General features: G+C 43.0%; 1 protein-coding gene across 4 annotated transcripts in view; it reads left to right on the forward strand.

Moving 5' to 3' along the window:
* The window catches only part of SRRM3 (serine/arginine repetitive matrix 3), a 462,774-nt gene that overhangs the window by 376,441 nt on the left and 68,141 nt on the right, over window positions 1-18,192 (forward strand). For all 4 annotated transcript variants that reach the window (XM_056556785.1, XM_056556783.1, XM_056556784.1 and 1 more), the window contains one exon: window positions 876-956. In XM_056556785.1, the coding sequence (XP_056412760.1) occupies window positions 876-956 (81 nt within the window). The remainder of the gene's footprint in view (window positions 1-875; window positions 957-18,192) is intronic.

Raw genomic sequence — 18,192 nt, forward strand, 5'->3', positions numbered from 1 at the left:
GCCTACTTTTATTGGACTTTGCCCCAGCCTGTTCTTCAGCTGGGACATAGATGATGCTGCAGACGAACAGGACCATATTCTGGATGTTATGGGGACCTCCAGGTGGTCTTTATTTATAAGCCATAATTGTTATAAAAAAAAGATAAAACACTTTTATGAAGTATATTTGAAAGATTAATGTTTTGCCAAGATGTACAACATAAAAAGTTTTTGATTCCCATTTAAAAGAAGGTGCTCTGTAATTTCATATAGTCATGATATTCATATACTTTATAAAAAAATTTGTAAAAAAATCTTAGACTTTAGATAATATTCTGTAAACCTTAACATTTTAATTTATAATATCGTATCTACAGTGTTAACATTTTCATTTATTATTGCCTTGTCTATGCTATGATTGTGTTAAATATGTCTAGAGGGCCATTTACAGGGATGGATTATCGGCCAAATAAATGTTCATAGGCAAAGGTGTATCTACCATCGTTGCAGATCATATGGGACTCTTGGAGAGAGGGGGAGGCTCTTTCTGGTTGGGCCTATTTTTTCTTCTATTGGTAAGAAATTGTGTAGAGTTAATAGAGGGCTGGAGGCATTGACCAATAGTCATGGAAATGAAGACGAATAAAACACACCATTCTGTCCTGGGGGCAAAATCAGATGCAATAATATGAGGCCCTATTTGCTATGTTCCCCCCTTTCTTCTATGTATGCTACTGTTAGTAGGAATGTTTTTTTTCCAATAATTGAACCCTGATCGGTAGATTGGATTGTTTAACCATCCATTGCTAAGATATTTCTGTTTTTGTTAACATTACCAATGCAGTCTAAAAAATACTTTAGCAAGTTCTTTATTTTTTTTTCTCTGACTCCCTTAGGGCACACAGAAGACTGAGCAGTTCAGGGTCACCTCCCCCAAAGAAAAGAAAGAAGAAGAAATCCGGACATAAAAGAAGCCGGTGAGTCAACTTGTTATCCATCTCCCAGTGTTTGCTATGTGCCTGTACTTAATCAGACTAACCTGCTGGGCCAGCGCCACCAGTAGAAGCTAATGATAAATTGGCAACATTTAGAAGCTATTACTGCTCCTCTGCAATGCAGTAACCGGATTCTTTCTAATTAGTCTTTTAGACGAATGGAAATATGCTATCTGTAGAGATAAATGTATAGTGCATCGGGATGTCAGTCAATAAATAGTCCTAAACATAAATTCTGCCATTAAATATAAAGCTGTAGGTGATACTCAGTGCTTTTTCCTATCTGACCTAGCAGAAAACTGTACAGGCTCAGTACAGTAGAAGATTTTGTTTATTTTTTGTGTTTTTTTTTTTTTTTTGCTTGTAACAAACAGCATTTTTCATAAAACCCCTTTAGGACAAAGGGTGTACAGGTATGCCCTTTCATCCTGGTACTTAAAGCATTACTTTCATTACTAAGAGAATTTTAAAAAATGCTTAGAGTTCCTGTCACCAAATAAAACTTTTAATATAGTGTTCCTTGTGTAATTATCAGACACTTTCCCCTTCACTTGCTTTTAAAATGATCAACATAAATATGTTTAAAATGTAATATAAAAAACGTCCACTAGGTGGCTCTGTTCTGTTCCCTGCCACAATTAATACAGTGAGTTTGGTCTCCAAATCAAACTCAGGAAGTGTTTCTCTGCACTGAGCTTGATAGACAGCTGCACAGAGCCTCACTGAAAGCTGCACAGAGCCTCATTAAAGGCTGCAAAGAGCCTCACTGAAACATGCATAGAGCTTGAGGTCTTCTATTCATCACAGCACTGCAGTGAGGGCGGAAGGGGTCTCTCACTGAAGCCTGCTGGGAAACGCCCACTTTCTCCTGCAGGGAGATTGCACTATATGAGCAAGAATAAAGGTATGATACACAGCTTTTTAAAGGATGGGAGGTGTGTTAGGAGTAGTTAGGGAACATAGCCTGAGTTAGTTTAGAACAGTTAATTTGATGACAAGTACATTTTAAGTCAGTGGAGTAATGTGCCCTAAGACCTGTATGCATAATAATAAGCATGTGTTAATATGTAAAATACCTTTTGATCTATGTATTACTGTAATGAGTCTTTCTGAATTTGATGGGCGTTTGATGAGCTCCTCTCCTCCCCTCTCCGCCATGAGGTCTGCACAAACATTTTTATATTTGTAAAACTTTCTACCTAAATGCATGCTCTCTAATGCAGCCATGTGAAACCGTATTTATCGGCGTATAACACACACTTTTTAGGCTAAAATTTTTAGCCTAAAGTCGTTGTGCGTGTTATACGCCGATACACCCCCAGGAAAGGCAGGGGAGAGAGGCCGTCGCTGCCCGCTTCTCTCCCCTTGCCTGCCCTGGGGTCTAGAGCCCTGCTGCCGGCCCTTCTTTCCCCCTGGCTATCGGCGCAGCTGCCCGTTCTGTCCCCCTGACTATCAGTGCCGGCGCCCCATTGCCGGCACTGATAGCCAGGGGGAGAGAGGCGCCGCCGACAGCCAGGGGGAGAGAAGGGGCAGTGGCACCCATTGCCGGCGCCGCTTCCCCGTTGCCTCCCCCCATCCCCGGTGGCATAATTACCTGTTGCCGTTGCTGATGTCATGCGCCGCACCGTGCAGCGCATAGCAACGACGCAGGGGACGCACGCCGGAGGCCTGCAGCAGGGCGGACCCGACCCCGGCAACAAGTAATTATGCCACCGGGGATGGGGGGAGGCAACGGGGCACCGGCGCCGGCAATGGGTGCCGCTGCCCCTTCTCTCCCCCTGGCTGTCGGCGCTGCTTCTCTCCCCCTGGCTATCGGCGCCGGCAATGGGGCGCCGTCACCGATAGTCAGGGGGACAGAACGGGCAGCGGCGCCGATAGCCAAGGGGAGAGAAGGGCCGGCAGCAGGGCTCTAGACCCCAGGAAAGGCAGGGGGAGAGAAGCGGGCAGTGACGGCCTCTCTCCCCCTGCCTTTCCTGGGGGTGTATCGGGGTATACACGCGCACACACGCACCCTCATTTTACCATGGATATTTGGGTAAAAATCTTTTTTTACCCAAATATCCTTGGTAAAATGAGGGTGCGTGTTATAGGCTGGTGCGTGGTATACCCCGATAAATACGGTATATGGTGCAAGGACAGAAGAAAAGCCTACATTTTGTGCTAAAAAATAAAGATTTTTACATTTTCACAGCTTTGTGACCTCAGCATTGTGCATGCTTTTTATAATCCTAAAGCAGCCATGTGGAACCTGTATGGTTCCAATACATAAGAAATAAGTTCATAAAATGATCAAAGAGAAACCATTTTGCATATAAATAATAGTTTAGCACCTTGTATTGCTTGTCACTGTGTATGGAAATGCTTCTGTTCTTAAAGGGATACTCCGGTGAAAACCTTTTTTCTTTTAAATCAACTGGTGGCAGAAAGTTAAACATATTTGTAAATTACTTCTGTTAAAAAATCTTAATCCTTCCTGTACTTATTAGCTGCTGAATACTACAGAGGAAATTGTTTTCTTTTTGGAATGCTCTCTGATGACATCACGACCACAGTTCTCTCTGCTGACATTATTATAATAATAATAATGCTTTATTTATTGTTGTCCTTAGTGGGATTTGAACCCAAGTCCCCAGCACTGCAAGGCAGCAGTGCTAACCACTGAGCCACCATGCTACCCTTAGCATACATCTGCTATGCATCTGCTATGCATGGTTGCTAAAATGGACAGAGATGTCAGCAGAGAGCACTGTGATCGTGATGTCATCAGTGTTCCAAAAAGAAAAGAATTTCCTCTGTAGCATTCAGCAGCTAATAAGTACTGGAAGGATTAATATTTTTTAATAGAAGTAATTTACAAATATGTTTAACTTTCTGCCACCAGTTGATTTAAAGGAAAAAAGGTTTTCACCGGAGTACCTGTCTGCATCTTTTCTGTGCTCTGAGGCAGAGAATGGAGATAACCACAGCCCCCTCCCCTCAGATATTTTGATCCTTTTCTGTGATGGACCAACAAGGCTGGATTTGTAGGGTTCGTTTGCAAAATTAAAAAGACAGACCCCTAGTGGCCATTTTTAAACCCTTTTTTAAAAGTTTTAATGAAGTATATTAGGAAAATTCTTAGTTTTTAAGGAAGTATTAAGTGGAAAAAAGTTGTTTCTAACGACAGTAATGTTATAAGGACCTGTATGCCCTGGTCCCGTTACCAGGATTAAAGCATGCTCACGAGCTGAGCACGCTTTATACCCAGTGGGTCCCAGTTGCTATGAGCAGCCAGGACCCACAGTTAATGCCGGCATCGCCGATTGGGCCAAAGTTGATAGCGACATCTTAAATGTGAGGTTAACGTTGCCAGTTAGCTCAGGGCAGCTAATTCAGACATTTGCTGTGAAATCACGGTTCCCGATCAGCTAAATGGATGGCGGAAGGGCCCTTACCTGCCTCCTCACCATCCGATCAGTGCTCTGAGGCTCTGGCTAGACCTTTTTTCAATTTCACCCCACAAATATATATATATATATATATTTTCTTTTGCTTCGCTGTAGATTTTGTTATGAAATGATTAATGCCATAACAAAGTACAATTGGTGATGCAAAAAAACAAGTCCTTATATTCTTCTTGAAATACGGCCTCCAGTACTACACACAAAACTCCAAGTGAGGTCTCACCAGTTTCTACTGCTAATACATCTCCCTATACTCCAAAGCATTCCTACTTACCTTTAAATCTTCTGAAATATTGACCCCTAAATCCCTTTCTTCAGATACTGAGGTTAGGATTGTATGACATATTCTGTATTCTGCCCTTGGGTTTTTACATCCCAGGTTCATAATCTTGCACTTATTCACATTAAATGTCTATTGCCAGAGGTCTAACCAGTTTTTGAGTTTACCTAAATCTTTTTCCATTTTGCATCTCTCTCCAGGAACATTAACCCTGTTACAAATCTTTGTGTCATCAGCAAAAAGACTAATACTTTACCCTAGAGACCTTCTGCAATATTACTAGTAAAGATAGTAAGCAAAATTGGTCAGGTACCTGAGGTACCCGACTGGTAACAAGACCTTGCTCTGAATATACTATGATATATTCTGTTGTCTGTCCCTCAGACACTGCCTAATCCACTCAGCAATATGGGAGTCCAAGCTCAATGACTGCAGTTTATTGATAAGTCTTCTATATGGGACAGTGTCAAAAACCTTACTAAAATCTAGCGATGTCTACTGCACCTTCTTGATCAAATAGTTTAGTCATCCAATCAAAAAAATCAATACGATTAGCTTGACATGATCTCCTTGAAGTAAACCTATGTTGTTTCTCATCTTGCAATGCATTATTCCACAATCCTAGTCTTTAGTATGGGTTCCAATAATTTTCCCACTATTGATGTCAGGCTTATTGGCTTATAGTTGCACGACTTCTCCCAACTACCTTTCTTTTGAATGGGCACATGACATTTTTATTTTCAATCTTCTGGGACGACTCCTGTTAGCAGTGATTGGTTAAATAAATCTGTTAATGGTTTTGCTAGTACAAAGCTCTTTTAATAACTTTAGATGTATCTCATCATGCCCATGTGACTTTATTTAAGACAGCTGACGTAGAACCACTTCCTCTGTAAAGACACATGCATCAAATGATTCATTAGTCTTGCTCCATAAATGAGGTCCTTTTCCTACCTATTCTTCTGTAAAAACTGAACTGGAGTATTCATTAAGGCAGTCAGCTAGTCATTTTCTACATACCTCTTCTACATGCCTTCCTTTCTTTGTTTTTAATATAATTATTCTTTGTGTTAGTTTCCTTTTTTTCATTTACATATCTGGAAAATGTCTTATTCCTTTTTTCACTGACTGAGCTAGTTTCTCTTCTGCCTGCGCTTAAGGGTGCGTTCACACTACGTAATTCCGGCAGAATTTCGTGAGCAGAATTACGTGAACTTTTAAATCAGTGTGAATAGGACAATTCCGCAGCTGAAATTGTTCAGCGCAAAGAACGAACATGTTCATTCTTTGCACGGAATTCCGTGAGCTCTGCATAACCGTCAATGGTGGCGTTGCAGTGCCGTGCGGTCCTACCGCCGAAGAATTTCGACGGCGGCTGCCAGACTGAGTGGAGATTCAGAGAGATTTATTCAGTGTGAACACACCCTTAGAAGCTTCCATGCTTGACTTTGCTTTAGAAACTTCCATGCTTGACCCACTCCACCAATACTGATGGAACATTCCAGACTTAAAGCATACCCATCAGATCCAACAGAAAAACAATTTTTTTATATATCACTCAGTACCTAATCCTGACCATGTACATCTAACTTTTATGTGTCTAGCACCTTTATTTTTTTTATTACACTTTTAATTTAGCTCACTAGTCTGAATTCCTCTCAAAGGGAGGGGGCGTGGCCTCACTGTGCAGGTCTCCACCCTCTCAGTATGCTGTCTGCTCACATCTTTCCCAGCATTAGCAAAACTACAACTTCCAGCTTGTCCTCACTGACAGTAGCAGGACACAAGCTGACAGTGGAATGATTTTTCCTCCAGCTATGAGCCCTGCACTCACAGCTGTCAATCAAGGAAGTGTGTCCATGACATAGGTGATGATGCATGGACACAGCAGGACTAGTATGTGTCCAAGCAGGCAGGGGGGGGGCAGTTGTTTGACTGGCTTTTTCAGTATGAAATACTGAAAATTTTCAAAAGAAAGCAATTGCAAAACCTATTGGTTATACATGCTTTACAACATATCAAAAGTTTTTGTATCTGACAGTGCCCATTTAATAATGCTGTAAAACACCTACCTAAATCCTGCTAAATGGCCTTACCTGTGAGTTTTATTCTGTTGTATTTCTGTCCATTGTATTGGAGAAAGAGCCACATAAACACTGACCTATAGCATGATGCTGTTTAAAATGATGCAGCATGGTTTAAACACAAATATAATGTCAGAATAGGAATTCATAAATTCCTGTATACAAATGCTATTTATCTGGCTGCTATGAAAAAAGTACTGTGAAATAAAAGCAAAATTGCCTTGTGTGAGCCTGGCCTAAATTGGGTTTCAAAAGATTTATTCTTGTATTGGAGTAGCAGCTGAGGGTTATTGTTCATAAAGTGTGTCATTGATGCCGTACTTATCACAGAGCATTTATTAGCAATTCTCAGCCTTGTATAGTCTATATACTCTATCACTTTAATTTAAGATTATTGGAATCCTTCCACAGATATCTAGCTTTAGTGCTAACCAACATTTTTAAATGACTGAAGCACTTAGCTTTTGGCTGCCACAGTATCTCCTGTTAAAGTATCCATCTTTCAAGACCATATTGCGGGGTATGAGCTCATGCTGCAGTCATTTCAGACCACTGGACAAAACAGAAGGAGCTCACTGATCCAATATCCAATACTCCTCCTGCCATAGACATGAGCATAACAATAATATTAATATTTCATGCTCAGTCTTCATGTAGCACAGGGGACATTATTCATGACTAAGCCACAAGCATTTTGGAAGTAACTGATGAACGCTTCAGACAATCTGATATCCATTTTATGTATAGTATAATGATTCATTTCTTATGTGTGCACTAAGTTAATATGAATGAGGTAGTAAAATGTATAATGCAGAAATTTAGAAAATTCTTCTAATTGATATCCTAGGGGATGTATTTTAGGCTAGGCATAGACTTCTAGATAGATTGCAGTAATGTTTGGAAGTCTGCCTTATGCATAAAAATGTTGCCCATTGAATCCCGATCAAATCATTTCTTTCATCTAGAAACCTAATCATATTGGCTACTATGAGTGTCATAGAAAACTAGGGAGATTTAGGGTCTATTCACATGCACAATATCCTGTGCATATTTGATGCACAGCTTTCTTCATTAATTTAGTATACATTGAAATCTGCAGCATAAACTGGTACACATTAAATATTTGCAGGATACTGTACATGTGAATACACACTTAGGCTAAGTTTCTTCTTGTTTTTTTGTCCTGCATTTTTTGGTTTGAAAAAAATGCAAGATTTTTGGCATTTTTTCATTTGTATGGAAATAGCATTTTTGCCCCTTTGGCGTTTTTTTTTTTTTTTTTGTATCCAAAATTTGTTGGGTACCAAAAAAAAAAGGATGCACTAGTGATGGGGAACAAATTGTATTTAACAAAATTTATATTTTTTATAAGGAAATGTTAATAAATGTTTAATGAAGTGTGTGTTTCCCTTTTTTTCCCTCTCTTTTTTGACATTTTTTAGGTAGGACTACTACTCCCAGCATAGAACAGACTGTTCCATGATGGGAGTAGTCGTCCCTGTACTTATAGACATATCGCCCCGGGTGTCAGTCGTGACACCCGATGCAATCGTCCATAATATAGCAGAGATGCGGAGCAGCTCTATACAGCGCTCGCATCTCTGCACTATACTCCGGCCAGTGGTGTGAATAGAACATCACTCATTCATATTTTCCGCCAAGAGTGGTGATTGGCCGGATGGTGACAGCCAATCACAGCTCTCAGAGGGAAATGTGAATGAGTGATGTTCTATTCACATCACTGGCCGGAGTATAGAGCAGAGATGCAAGCGCTGTATAGAGCCACTCCGCATCTCTGCAATAGAAAGGACGATCACAGCGGATGTCAGGAGTGACACCGCTGTGATCTGTCCTTAACTGCAGGTACTACTACTCCCATCATGGAGCACACTCTGCTCCATGTTGGGAGCTGTAGTAACTGCAGTTAAAGGGGTACTCCGCCCCTAGACATCTTATCCCCTATGCAAAGGATAGGGCATAAGATGTCAGATCGCCGCAGTCCCGCTGCTGGGGAGCCCCGGGATCCCCGCTGCGGCACTGCGCTATCATTACAGCACAGAGCGAGTTCGCTCTGCACGTAATGACGGGCAATACAGGGGCCGGAGCATCATTACGTCACGGCTCCGCCCCTCGTGACGGTCCGCCCCTTTCAATACAAGTCTATGGGAGGGGGCTTGGCGGTCGTCACGCCCCCTGCCATAGGCTTGCATTAAGGGGACGGACCGTGATGTCACGAGGGGCGGAGCCATGACGTCACGCTGCTCCGTCCCCTGTATCGCCCGTCATTACGCACAGAGCGAACTCGCTCTGTGCTGTAATGATAGCGCGGTGCCGCAGCGGGGATCCCGGGACTCCCCAGCAGCGGGACCGCGGCGATTTGACATCTCATCCCCTATCCTTTGGATAGGGGATAAGATATCTAGGGGCGGAGTACCCCTTTAAGGAAAGATCACAGCGAATGTCACTCCTGACACCCGCAGTGATCTTCCTGTATAATGCATAGATGAGGCCGGCCGCTCGTCTATGGCACCCTGCACTGACGTATATACACACCTATTCATATTTCCCACAGAGAGTTGTGATTGGCTGGAACCATCTGGCCAATCACAGCTCTCTGTGGGAAATATGACTAGGTGTATATATACTGCAGTGCAGGGGACCGTAGAAGAGCGTCCGGCCGCATCTATAAATTAGAAGGATCGCAACTAAACCCAGGGCGATTTGTCAATTAGTACAGGTACTACTACTCCCATCATGGAACAGTGTATTCCATGCTGGGAGTAGTAGTACCACCTAAAAAAAAAAGAATAAAAAGTGAAAAACACACACACACTACATTTTTATTATTGTCGGCTATATTTTTAGTCCCCTGCCCGCCCACATAAATTGATCCCGTTTAAAAATGTATAAAAATGTTGTTATAAAAAAGATACATTTTGTTAAATACAATTTTTTCCATCACTACTGTATCTTTTTAATTATTTTTTTTTAATGGTACCTTACGAAATTTTATTAAAAAAAAGGTATTTACATCACTTTTTTGGATCAAAAGTCCAAAAGAGAATAAAAACTGCCTGAAAAAACGCCAAAGTTAAAACCCACATGGCGTTTTTCTTGGCGTTTTTTTAGACTTCTATGGGAGAAAAGCACCATAGGCTCATCATGCTGTGATTTTGCAAAACCGCCAAGGAGCTGAAAAACGCCAAAAGGATAAAAAAAAGCCAAACTGAAAAAACGACAAGTGGAAAAAGAATTTAGCGATTTCTCATTGATTTACAGCTAACATCTGACTGCAGCGGTTTTTGGCCGAAAAAACGCCATGTGGCAGAATTCGCATTGGCATCTGCCAAAATAAAAAAAATAAAAAAGGGGAATTCCAGCCTTAGCGTAGGAGGGTCACCGGTACAGTATTTTTTTGCACATTTGCTGTTGCATATTTTTATTACCCATTGACTTCAATGGGTAGGAAAATATGCAGCAAAATAGGGCACGTGTTGCCCCCCCCTTAAAGAGGAACTGTTGGAAATTTTGAAATGTCTAGTTCAGTAAATACTTACATGTACTAGGAAAAAAAAATCCTGGATTCTGCTGTTCCTCTGCAAATTGTATGAATTAAATGTTAGCTAGGCATTACCATTTCTATGTCAGTTGGGCATAGTTCATGCAGCCAGCACTCATTGAACAACAGTCCATTACAACTTGCTTGGCAGATCTGTTTTTTCCCAGATAATTTTTCTATTTGTTAGGTTAAGTTCACACGAGCGGATCCCCAGCGCGTATTACGCTGCAGATCCGCCGCTGAAGGACCGCTGCATGCTACCTGCTCAGAGCGGCAATCCGCAGCTACAAGCAGACACACAGCAATGTGCGAGTTGCCATGCGCAGTATACTCTTAGAGGAGGGAGAGCAGTCGCGATGTGTTTGAGTACACCGTGCATGCGCAGCAACTCGCACATCGCTTCAGTATGTCTGCTTGTAGTGGCCTATAGCCGCTCGGGGCAGGCACCTGTAAAGGCAGCATACAGCGGTCCTTCAGCGGCGGATCCGCAGCGTAAAATACGCTGGGGATCCGCTCGTGTGAACATACCCTTATTGTGCACAGGGTGCTGCCATTCCGACGCTGCTTCCAAACATATACTGTGTAAATGTATACTTTTACATATGTGTATGTCTGCCATTCATTTCCACTATAAAACAAAAAAAACTTAGCATGCCCATTTTTACCCACGCATATTAACCAATTAACCATAACATTAAAAATACTGACCTGTGGAAGCATTAAAGGGGTACGCCCCTGTAAAAAAAAAAACTTTTTAAATCAACTGGTGCCAGATCTTTAAAAAGATTTGTAAATTACTTCTATATAAGAATCTTAATCCTTCCAGTACTTATCAGCTGCTATATGCTCCACAGGAAGTTCTTTTCTTTTTGAATTTCCTTTCTGTCTGACCACAGTGCCCTCTGCTGACACCTCTGTCCATTTTAGGAACTGTCCAGAGCAGGAGAGGTTTGTTATGGGGATTTGCTCCTGCTCTGGACAGTTCCTAAAATGGACAGAGGTGTCAGCAGAGAGCACTGTGGTCAGACAGAAAGGAAATTCCAAAGAAAATAACTTCCTGTGGAGCAAACAGCAGCTGGTAAGTACTGGAAGGATTAAGATTTTTAAATATAAGTAATTTACAGGGGAGTACCCCTTTAATGCTTCCACAGGTCAGTATTTTTTATGTTATGGTTAATTGTATAATATGCGTGTGTAAAAATGGGCATGCTAAGTTATATGTTGTTTTATAGTGGAAATGAATGGCAGACATACACATATGTAAAAGTGTACATTTACACAGTATATGTTTGGAAGCAGCATCGAAATAGCAGCAGTGGCTGCACCCTGTGCACAATAAGGGTACGTTCACACGAGCGGATCCCCAGATCCTTTAAGTTCTGTGAGGTGGGGACTCGTGGATCACACTATTTTTAGCACATTTGACAGAAGCTCAATTACATTGAGATCTGGGGAATTTGGAGGCCAAGTCAGTACTGTGCATTCTTTGTCATCTTCCACACATCATTCCTAAAAAAAATGTTTGTAGTGTGGCAATGTGCATTATTCTGCGGAAAGAGGCAACTACCAGTAGGGAATACCACTGCCATAAATAGATATATTTGCCCTGCAGCAATGTTTAGATAGCTGCTATGTGTCAGAGTAATATCCACATGATTGCCAAGACCCAGGCTATTACACTAGAACATTGCCTAGAGCATCACACTACTTTTGCTGGCTTGTCTTTTTACAGGAGCCATCTCTTCCCCAGGTAAGCAATATGCACACACTTGGCTGTCCACATGATGTTAGAGAAATCACTACTCATTAGACCAGGCATCCATCCATTGCTCCACTTGCTCACTTGTGTATTTTAGAAGGTTTTCAGCATGGGCACTCTGACTAGTCTGGAGCTATGCAGCAGGGGTGTGGAAATCCTATCGCCCGATGCCCCGGACATGCAATTCCGGGTGCAGAGCATAGGAATTGTTCAGCCATTAAGCCCTGCTTCGGGCAAGTAGAGCCAGGGTGCCGCGGATCCCGGTCTGTTAAGGATGTATGTGGTGTGGGCACCTGACTCGAGCCTGTGCCATACAGGGCAGCCCTCAGCTGAGTGCTGTAAGGAAGGGAGTTGGGGGGTGTGATCCACTGTTGAGGTTGCCAGAGGGCTTACCTCTCCTTCCCGTCCATTTGTGGCTCTGGAATTGACAGATACGCTCTGGAGCAGGCTCTATCAATCAAGAATAAACTGTAAAAAAAAAAAAAATAATAAAGGTTTAACCCACATACATTAACCCCTTCAATATCAAAATGAAGACCCCCCCCCCCTTTTCCCATTTCCCATCTAAAAAATATGTAAACATAATACAAATAAAATATGCAAGAGATTCACATCGGCACTCACCTGTTAAAATATAACCTTTGTTGAAACATCTTCATAAAAAGAAGCCGGCCTTGTTTATGTTTTTATAAAAATAAACATATTTGGTATCACCATGTGCTTCATTGTCCGAACTATTAAAATACTACATTATTTATCCTGTACAGTGAACGGTGTAAACGTAACAAAAATACCAAACCCTTGGTTTCTCATCACATCATATTGATTAAAAAGTCATCTAAAATGCTGATCAATAGATCACAGCCCAAAAATGAGCCCTCATACATCACCATATACGAAAAAATTAATAAGTTATAGGGATAAGAACAGGACAATTTTAGACATACTTATTTCCATATAAACAAACATAACATAGAAGAAAAACAGTACTTCAAGTTACCGTTGGAGCAAAAAGTTATGGAAAACATGATGCACAGGAGCCATGATTTTTTTTCTTTGGGGGAACAGGTCACACAGTTAAGCAGAGTAAGCAGAGCTGCTAATACAAAAGGTCTGGAACAAGTCCATTAATCTTCAGCGGTAGCCTCCAGTAGTTTAGCAAAGGGGATCTTGATCTGGGTTCTGGTACATCCACTGAAATGCCCCATGAATGTAGCAATTTCACCCCTTCAGTCACAGTCCTGATGATGAAGGACGTCTCATCCCTTTGAATAATGAGGCGCGTTGCGTACCCCCATTTGTAGAGCACTTTTTTGCTTCTGAGAGCTGCTGTGATAGGACCTAATTGACGTCTGAGCTGTAAGGTAGCTGCGGATAGGTCCGTGTATAGGGATACCATATTAAAGTGATCTGGTAATGCTGAGCAGTCTCTTGATTTAGCCATCACCACTTTCTGGGATGTGGAAAAAATGCACTCTGGTGAGGACATCTCTCGGTATGTCATCAGATAAGTGTTTCGGTCGAGGTACTCTATAAGCTCTGTCGAGCAGGAGATCATGCGGTGTAGCAGCAGGGATCCCATAAGCTCACCCAGATAAGTGAGCAAATCCTTTGCGGCAATATTTTCTGGAATGCCCCGAAATGTAATGTTATTTCTTCTTTAGCGGTCCTCAAGATCCGAAACTTTAGCCTTTAAATCATAGAATTCAGACTCCATGTCGTAATGTGCGTCAATCAAATTATTATGCGATGCTGCAAATTCTGACATTTTTTGCTCGGCATGTTCTTCCCTGGATTCCACTTCAGTTAGTGCAGAGCGGATGGGGCTGGATAGACTGAGCTATATGTGAGGTTATGGAGGAATTCAACAGTAGTAACATAAGCTTTAAGGACAGTTCAGTGACAGGGACCTCAGCTGCAGGGAGTGATCCAAATAAATCAGACGAAAGAGACAAGGTTTCATCCAAGTCAGGGAAAGGGTTGCCATCTTCCTCACCTCCGGAGACATCTAGTCTCGGACGCTGCTTCAGCGGACTAGTAGAGGCTGGAGAGTTCGGGGCTGAGGCGCGGATGCCATGTTGGAGCTGAGAGGTGTTCGCGAGTCGAGGGCTGTCTCGCTGAGCAATGCCTCCGTTAGTTCCCCCGACAGGCACGGTGATCGGGGCAGAGAGGAGCTGCACTGGGGTTCTGGCTGTTGGTGGCGCTTAGTGGCTCCGGTCGCGGCTAATGGGGATCAGCACGTGCTCGGTGAGGAAGGAGCCGCGCCATCTTGAAAACAGAGTCTGCCCGGGGGAGCATAGAAATCAGTAAGTTTCTTGGGCTTATTGCCCGCTCTACCTTTCCTTCTCGTGGACATAATGTGGAGGAAGGTATCGTAGGTCAGATGTAGTACTTTGCGTATCAGTCTTGATGCTTAGGCCCCCTGAGCTCCGAGATCAGGGGTCCATCTCAATCCGCAACAGATTTGTAAATCGCTTCTATTAAAAATTCTTAATCCTACCAGTATTTATCAGCTGCCATTGAACTGTCCTGAGTAGTAGAGGTTTACTATGGGGATTTGCTCCTACTCTGGACAGTTCCTGAGACAGACAGATATGTCAGCAGAGAGCACTGTGGTCAGACTGAAAAGAACCACTCAACTTCAGCAGGTGATAAGTACTAGTAGGATTAAGATTTTTTAATAGAAGTAATTTACAAATCTGTTTAACTACTTAAGAACCAAGGGCATACAGGTACATCCTGACGTCCTGGCAGTTAAGGACCAAGGGCGTACCTGTACGCCGGGCGGGGACCAGACTGGGATGCCTGCTGAAATCATTCAGCAGGCACCCCATGCAAACCCCTGGGGGGTCCTAACCGACGATTTGCGGAGATTCCAGGTCAATTGGGTCTCTGGTGACCCTGAAAAAAAGGGTAAATGGGACTGTCTGAGACAGTCCTATTCACCCTTACCCAGCAGTAGTGAGGTGGCACGGGTGCCACCTCACAATCATGTGATTGATCAGTCAGAACGACCGACCAATCACTACCGTGATAGGGGGCGGTGATCGGGGCTGGTGGGGGTCTCCTACCTTTGCCTGGCCCGGCGGGGGTCCCTTCAGGAATGGCGGCGGCGGTCCCAGTGGCAGGATACAGCTGGAGATGAGGCTTGTTCACCTCCTGCTGTTGCTTAGAAACATCTCTCAGCATGCACAGCCAAAGGGCATGCTGGGAGTTGTAGTTTTGCAACATCTGGAGTTCCAAATACAACTCCCAGCATTCCCTTTGGTAGTCTGTGCATGCTGGGGGTTGTAGTTATACAACAGCTGGAAGCACATTTTTTCTATGAAAAACTGTGCCTCCAGCTGTTGCATACCTACAACTTCCAGCATGCACGGACTGCCAAAGGGCATGCTGGAAGTTGTAGCAGTGTGCCTCCAGCTGTTGCAAAACTACAACTCTCATTATGCCCATCAGCATATGCATGCTGAGAGTTGCAGTTTTGCAACAGCTGAAGGCACACTGGTTGTGAAACAGAGTTTGTGTACTAACTCAGTGTTTTGCAACCAGTGTGCCTCCAGCTGTTGCAAAAATACAACTCCCTGCATGCACTGAGAGACCGTACATGCTGGGAGTTGTAGTTTTGCAACAGCTGGAGGCACACAGGTTGCGAAACATGAAGCTCAGTAATAAACTCTGTGTTTCTCAACCAATGTGCCTCCAGCTGTTGGATAACTACAACTCGCATTATGCACTGACAGACCATACATGCTGGGAGTTGTAGTTTTGCAACAGCTGAAGGTTTGCCGCATTCACACGAGTGGGGGTTTACAGCGAGTTTTCTGCTACAAGTTTGAGATGCGGCAAATTTTCTGCCTCAGCTCAAACTCCAGCAAGAAACTCACTGTAACCCCCCCCCCCCGTGTGAATGTACCCTAAAAACACTACACTACACCTACACAAAATAAAAAGTAAAACACTACTTATACACATACCCCTGCACAGTTACCCCCCAATAAAAATAAAAAACATCTTGTACGGCACTGTTTCCAAAACGGAGCCTCCAGCTGTGGAAAAACAACAACTCTCAGTATTGCCCGGACAGCCACTGACTGTCAAGGCATGCTGGGAGTTTTGCAACAGCTGGAGACACCCTGTTTGGGAAACACTGCCGTAGGGTATTTTGGTGGCGGATTCAAATCCCCAACTTAGGCCTCAAATGCGCATGGCGCTCTCTCGCTTTGGAGCCCTGTCTTATTTCAAGGCAACAGTTTAGTGCAGTGTTTCCCAACCTTTTTCGGCTCGGGGAACCCCTCGGAAAAAAAAAATTCACCCTACTGAAGTTGACGAGCAATAAACAAAATTAAAAAAAGTAAACAGCCAGCACACCATCCCCTGCATTTCTCCCCATCCCGGCCTGCGCTCCTGTGACTAAAGGCGCCACAGGGAGGAGGGGGACGCTGTGTGCGCAGTGTACACATACACGCAATGCGCACACAGGCTTCCCTTCCCTCCCTGTGCACCACCGTGGTTCACACAACCTTTAGGGGTCACCCCCCAAGGGGTTAGCCCTAAACTAGAAACCCCCCCCTAAAACTCGATTTTATTAAATCATTTAAAACATATGAGCTCTGATATACTGGTTTAAAAACACAGCTATTTGTTGTCTTTGTGATAAGCATGCATCCAAACGACACTATGGTATTGCTCATATGCTAATATGAGGATGCCGTTGATCTATCAAATGGACACTAGTTGCTGCTTATTAAAATATAGATAGCCATCCGCTGCCCGACGTTTCGTTGGCTAAGCCAACTTTTTCAAGGGACAGAGGCTAATTAAAAGTTGCCCCATACTTTTAATTTTCACAAGCGGTAAAAGGAATAAAAATAAAAAAAAATTTGTAACATAATTTCTCCTGAGTACGGAAATACCCCGTATGTGGACGCAAAGTGCTCTGCGGGCGCACAACAGGGCTCAGAAATGAGAGCGCGCCATGTAAAATTGAGGTCTAAATTGGTGTGGTTCTGACATAGACGCAAAACAATAAATACCCACATGTGACCCCATTTTGGAAACTATATCCCTCACGGAACGTAAAAAGGGGTATAGTGAGCCTTAACACCCCACAGGTGTTTGACGAATTTTCGTTAAAGTTGGATGTGAAAATGAAAAAACTATTTTTTTTCACTAAAATGCTGGTGTTACCCTACATTTTTCATTTTCACAAGGGAAAATAGGAAAAATGTCCCCCAAAATGTGTAGCACCATTACTTCTGAGTATGGAAATACCCCATATGTGGATGTAAATTGCTCTGCGGGTGAACTACAATGCTCAGAAGAGAAGGAGTGACATTGGGCTTTTGGAGAGAGAATGTGTATTTACAAAGTCCCCATGGTGCCAGAACAGTGGATTCCCCCCACATGTGACCCATTTTGGAAACTACACCCCTCACGGAATGTAATAAGGGGTGCAGTGAGAATTTACACCCCACAGGTGTCTGACAGATTTTTGGAATTTTTCATTTGCAAAGCCCACTGTTCCAAAGATCTGTCAAACGCCATTGGGTGTAAATGCTCACTGCAAATTCTGGGAGGGGTGTAGTTTACAAAGTGGGGTCACAAGTGGGGGGGGGGGGTCCACTGTTCTGGCACCACGAGGTCTTTGTAAACACACATGGCCCCCGACTTCTATTTCAACCAAATTCTCTCTACAAAAGCTCAATGGAGCTCCTTCTATTCTGAGCATTGTAGCACTTTATATCCACATATGGGGTATTTCTGTACTCAGAAGAAATGGGGTTACAAATTTTGGGAGTCTTTTTCTCCTATTAGCCCTTGTGAAAATGAAAAAATTTGGGGTAACACCAGCATTTTTGTGAAAATAATAACATTTTTCATTTTCACGTCCAACTTTAGCAGAAATTTGTCAAACACCTGTGGGGTGTAAAGGCTCACTGTACCTCTTGTTATGTGCTTGAGGAGTGTAGTTTCCAAATTAATGTGCCATGTGGGTTTTTTTTCAGCAAAATTTGCTTTTAAAAAGCTCAATGGCACTCCTCTTCTGAGCATTGTAGTCCGCCTGCAGAGCACTTTACGTCCACACATGGGGTA

The sequence above is a fragment of the Hyla sarda genome, chromosome 2 (genome assembly GCF_029499605.1).
Source record: "Hyla sarda isolate aHylSar1 chromosome 2, aHylSar1.hap1, whole genome shotgun sequence".
Lineage (NCBI taxonomy): Eukaryota > Metazoa > Chordata > Amphibia > Anura > Hylidae > Hyla > Hyla sarda.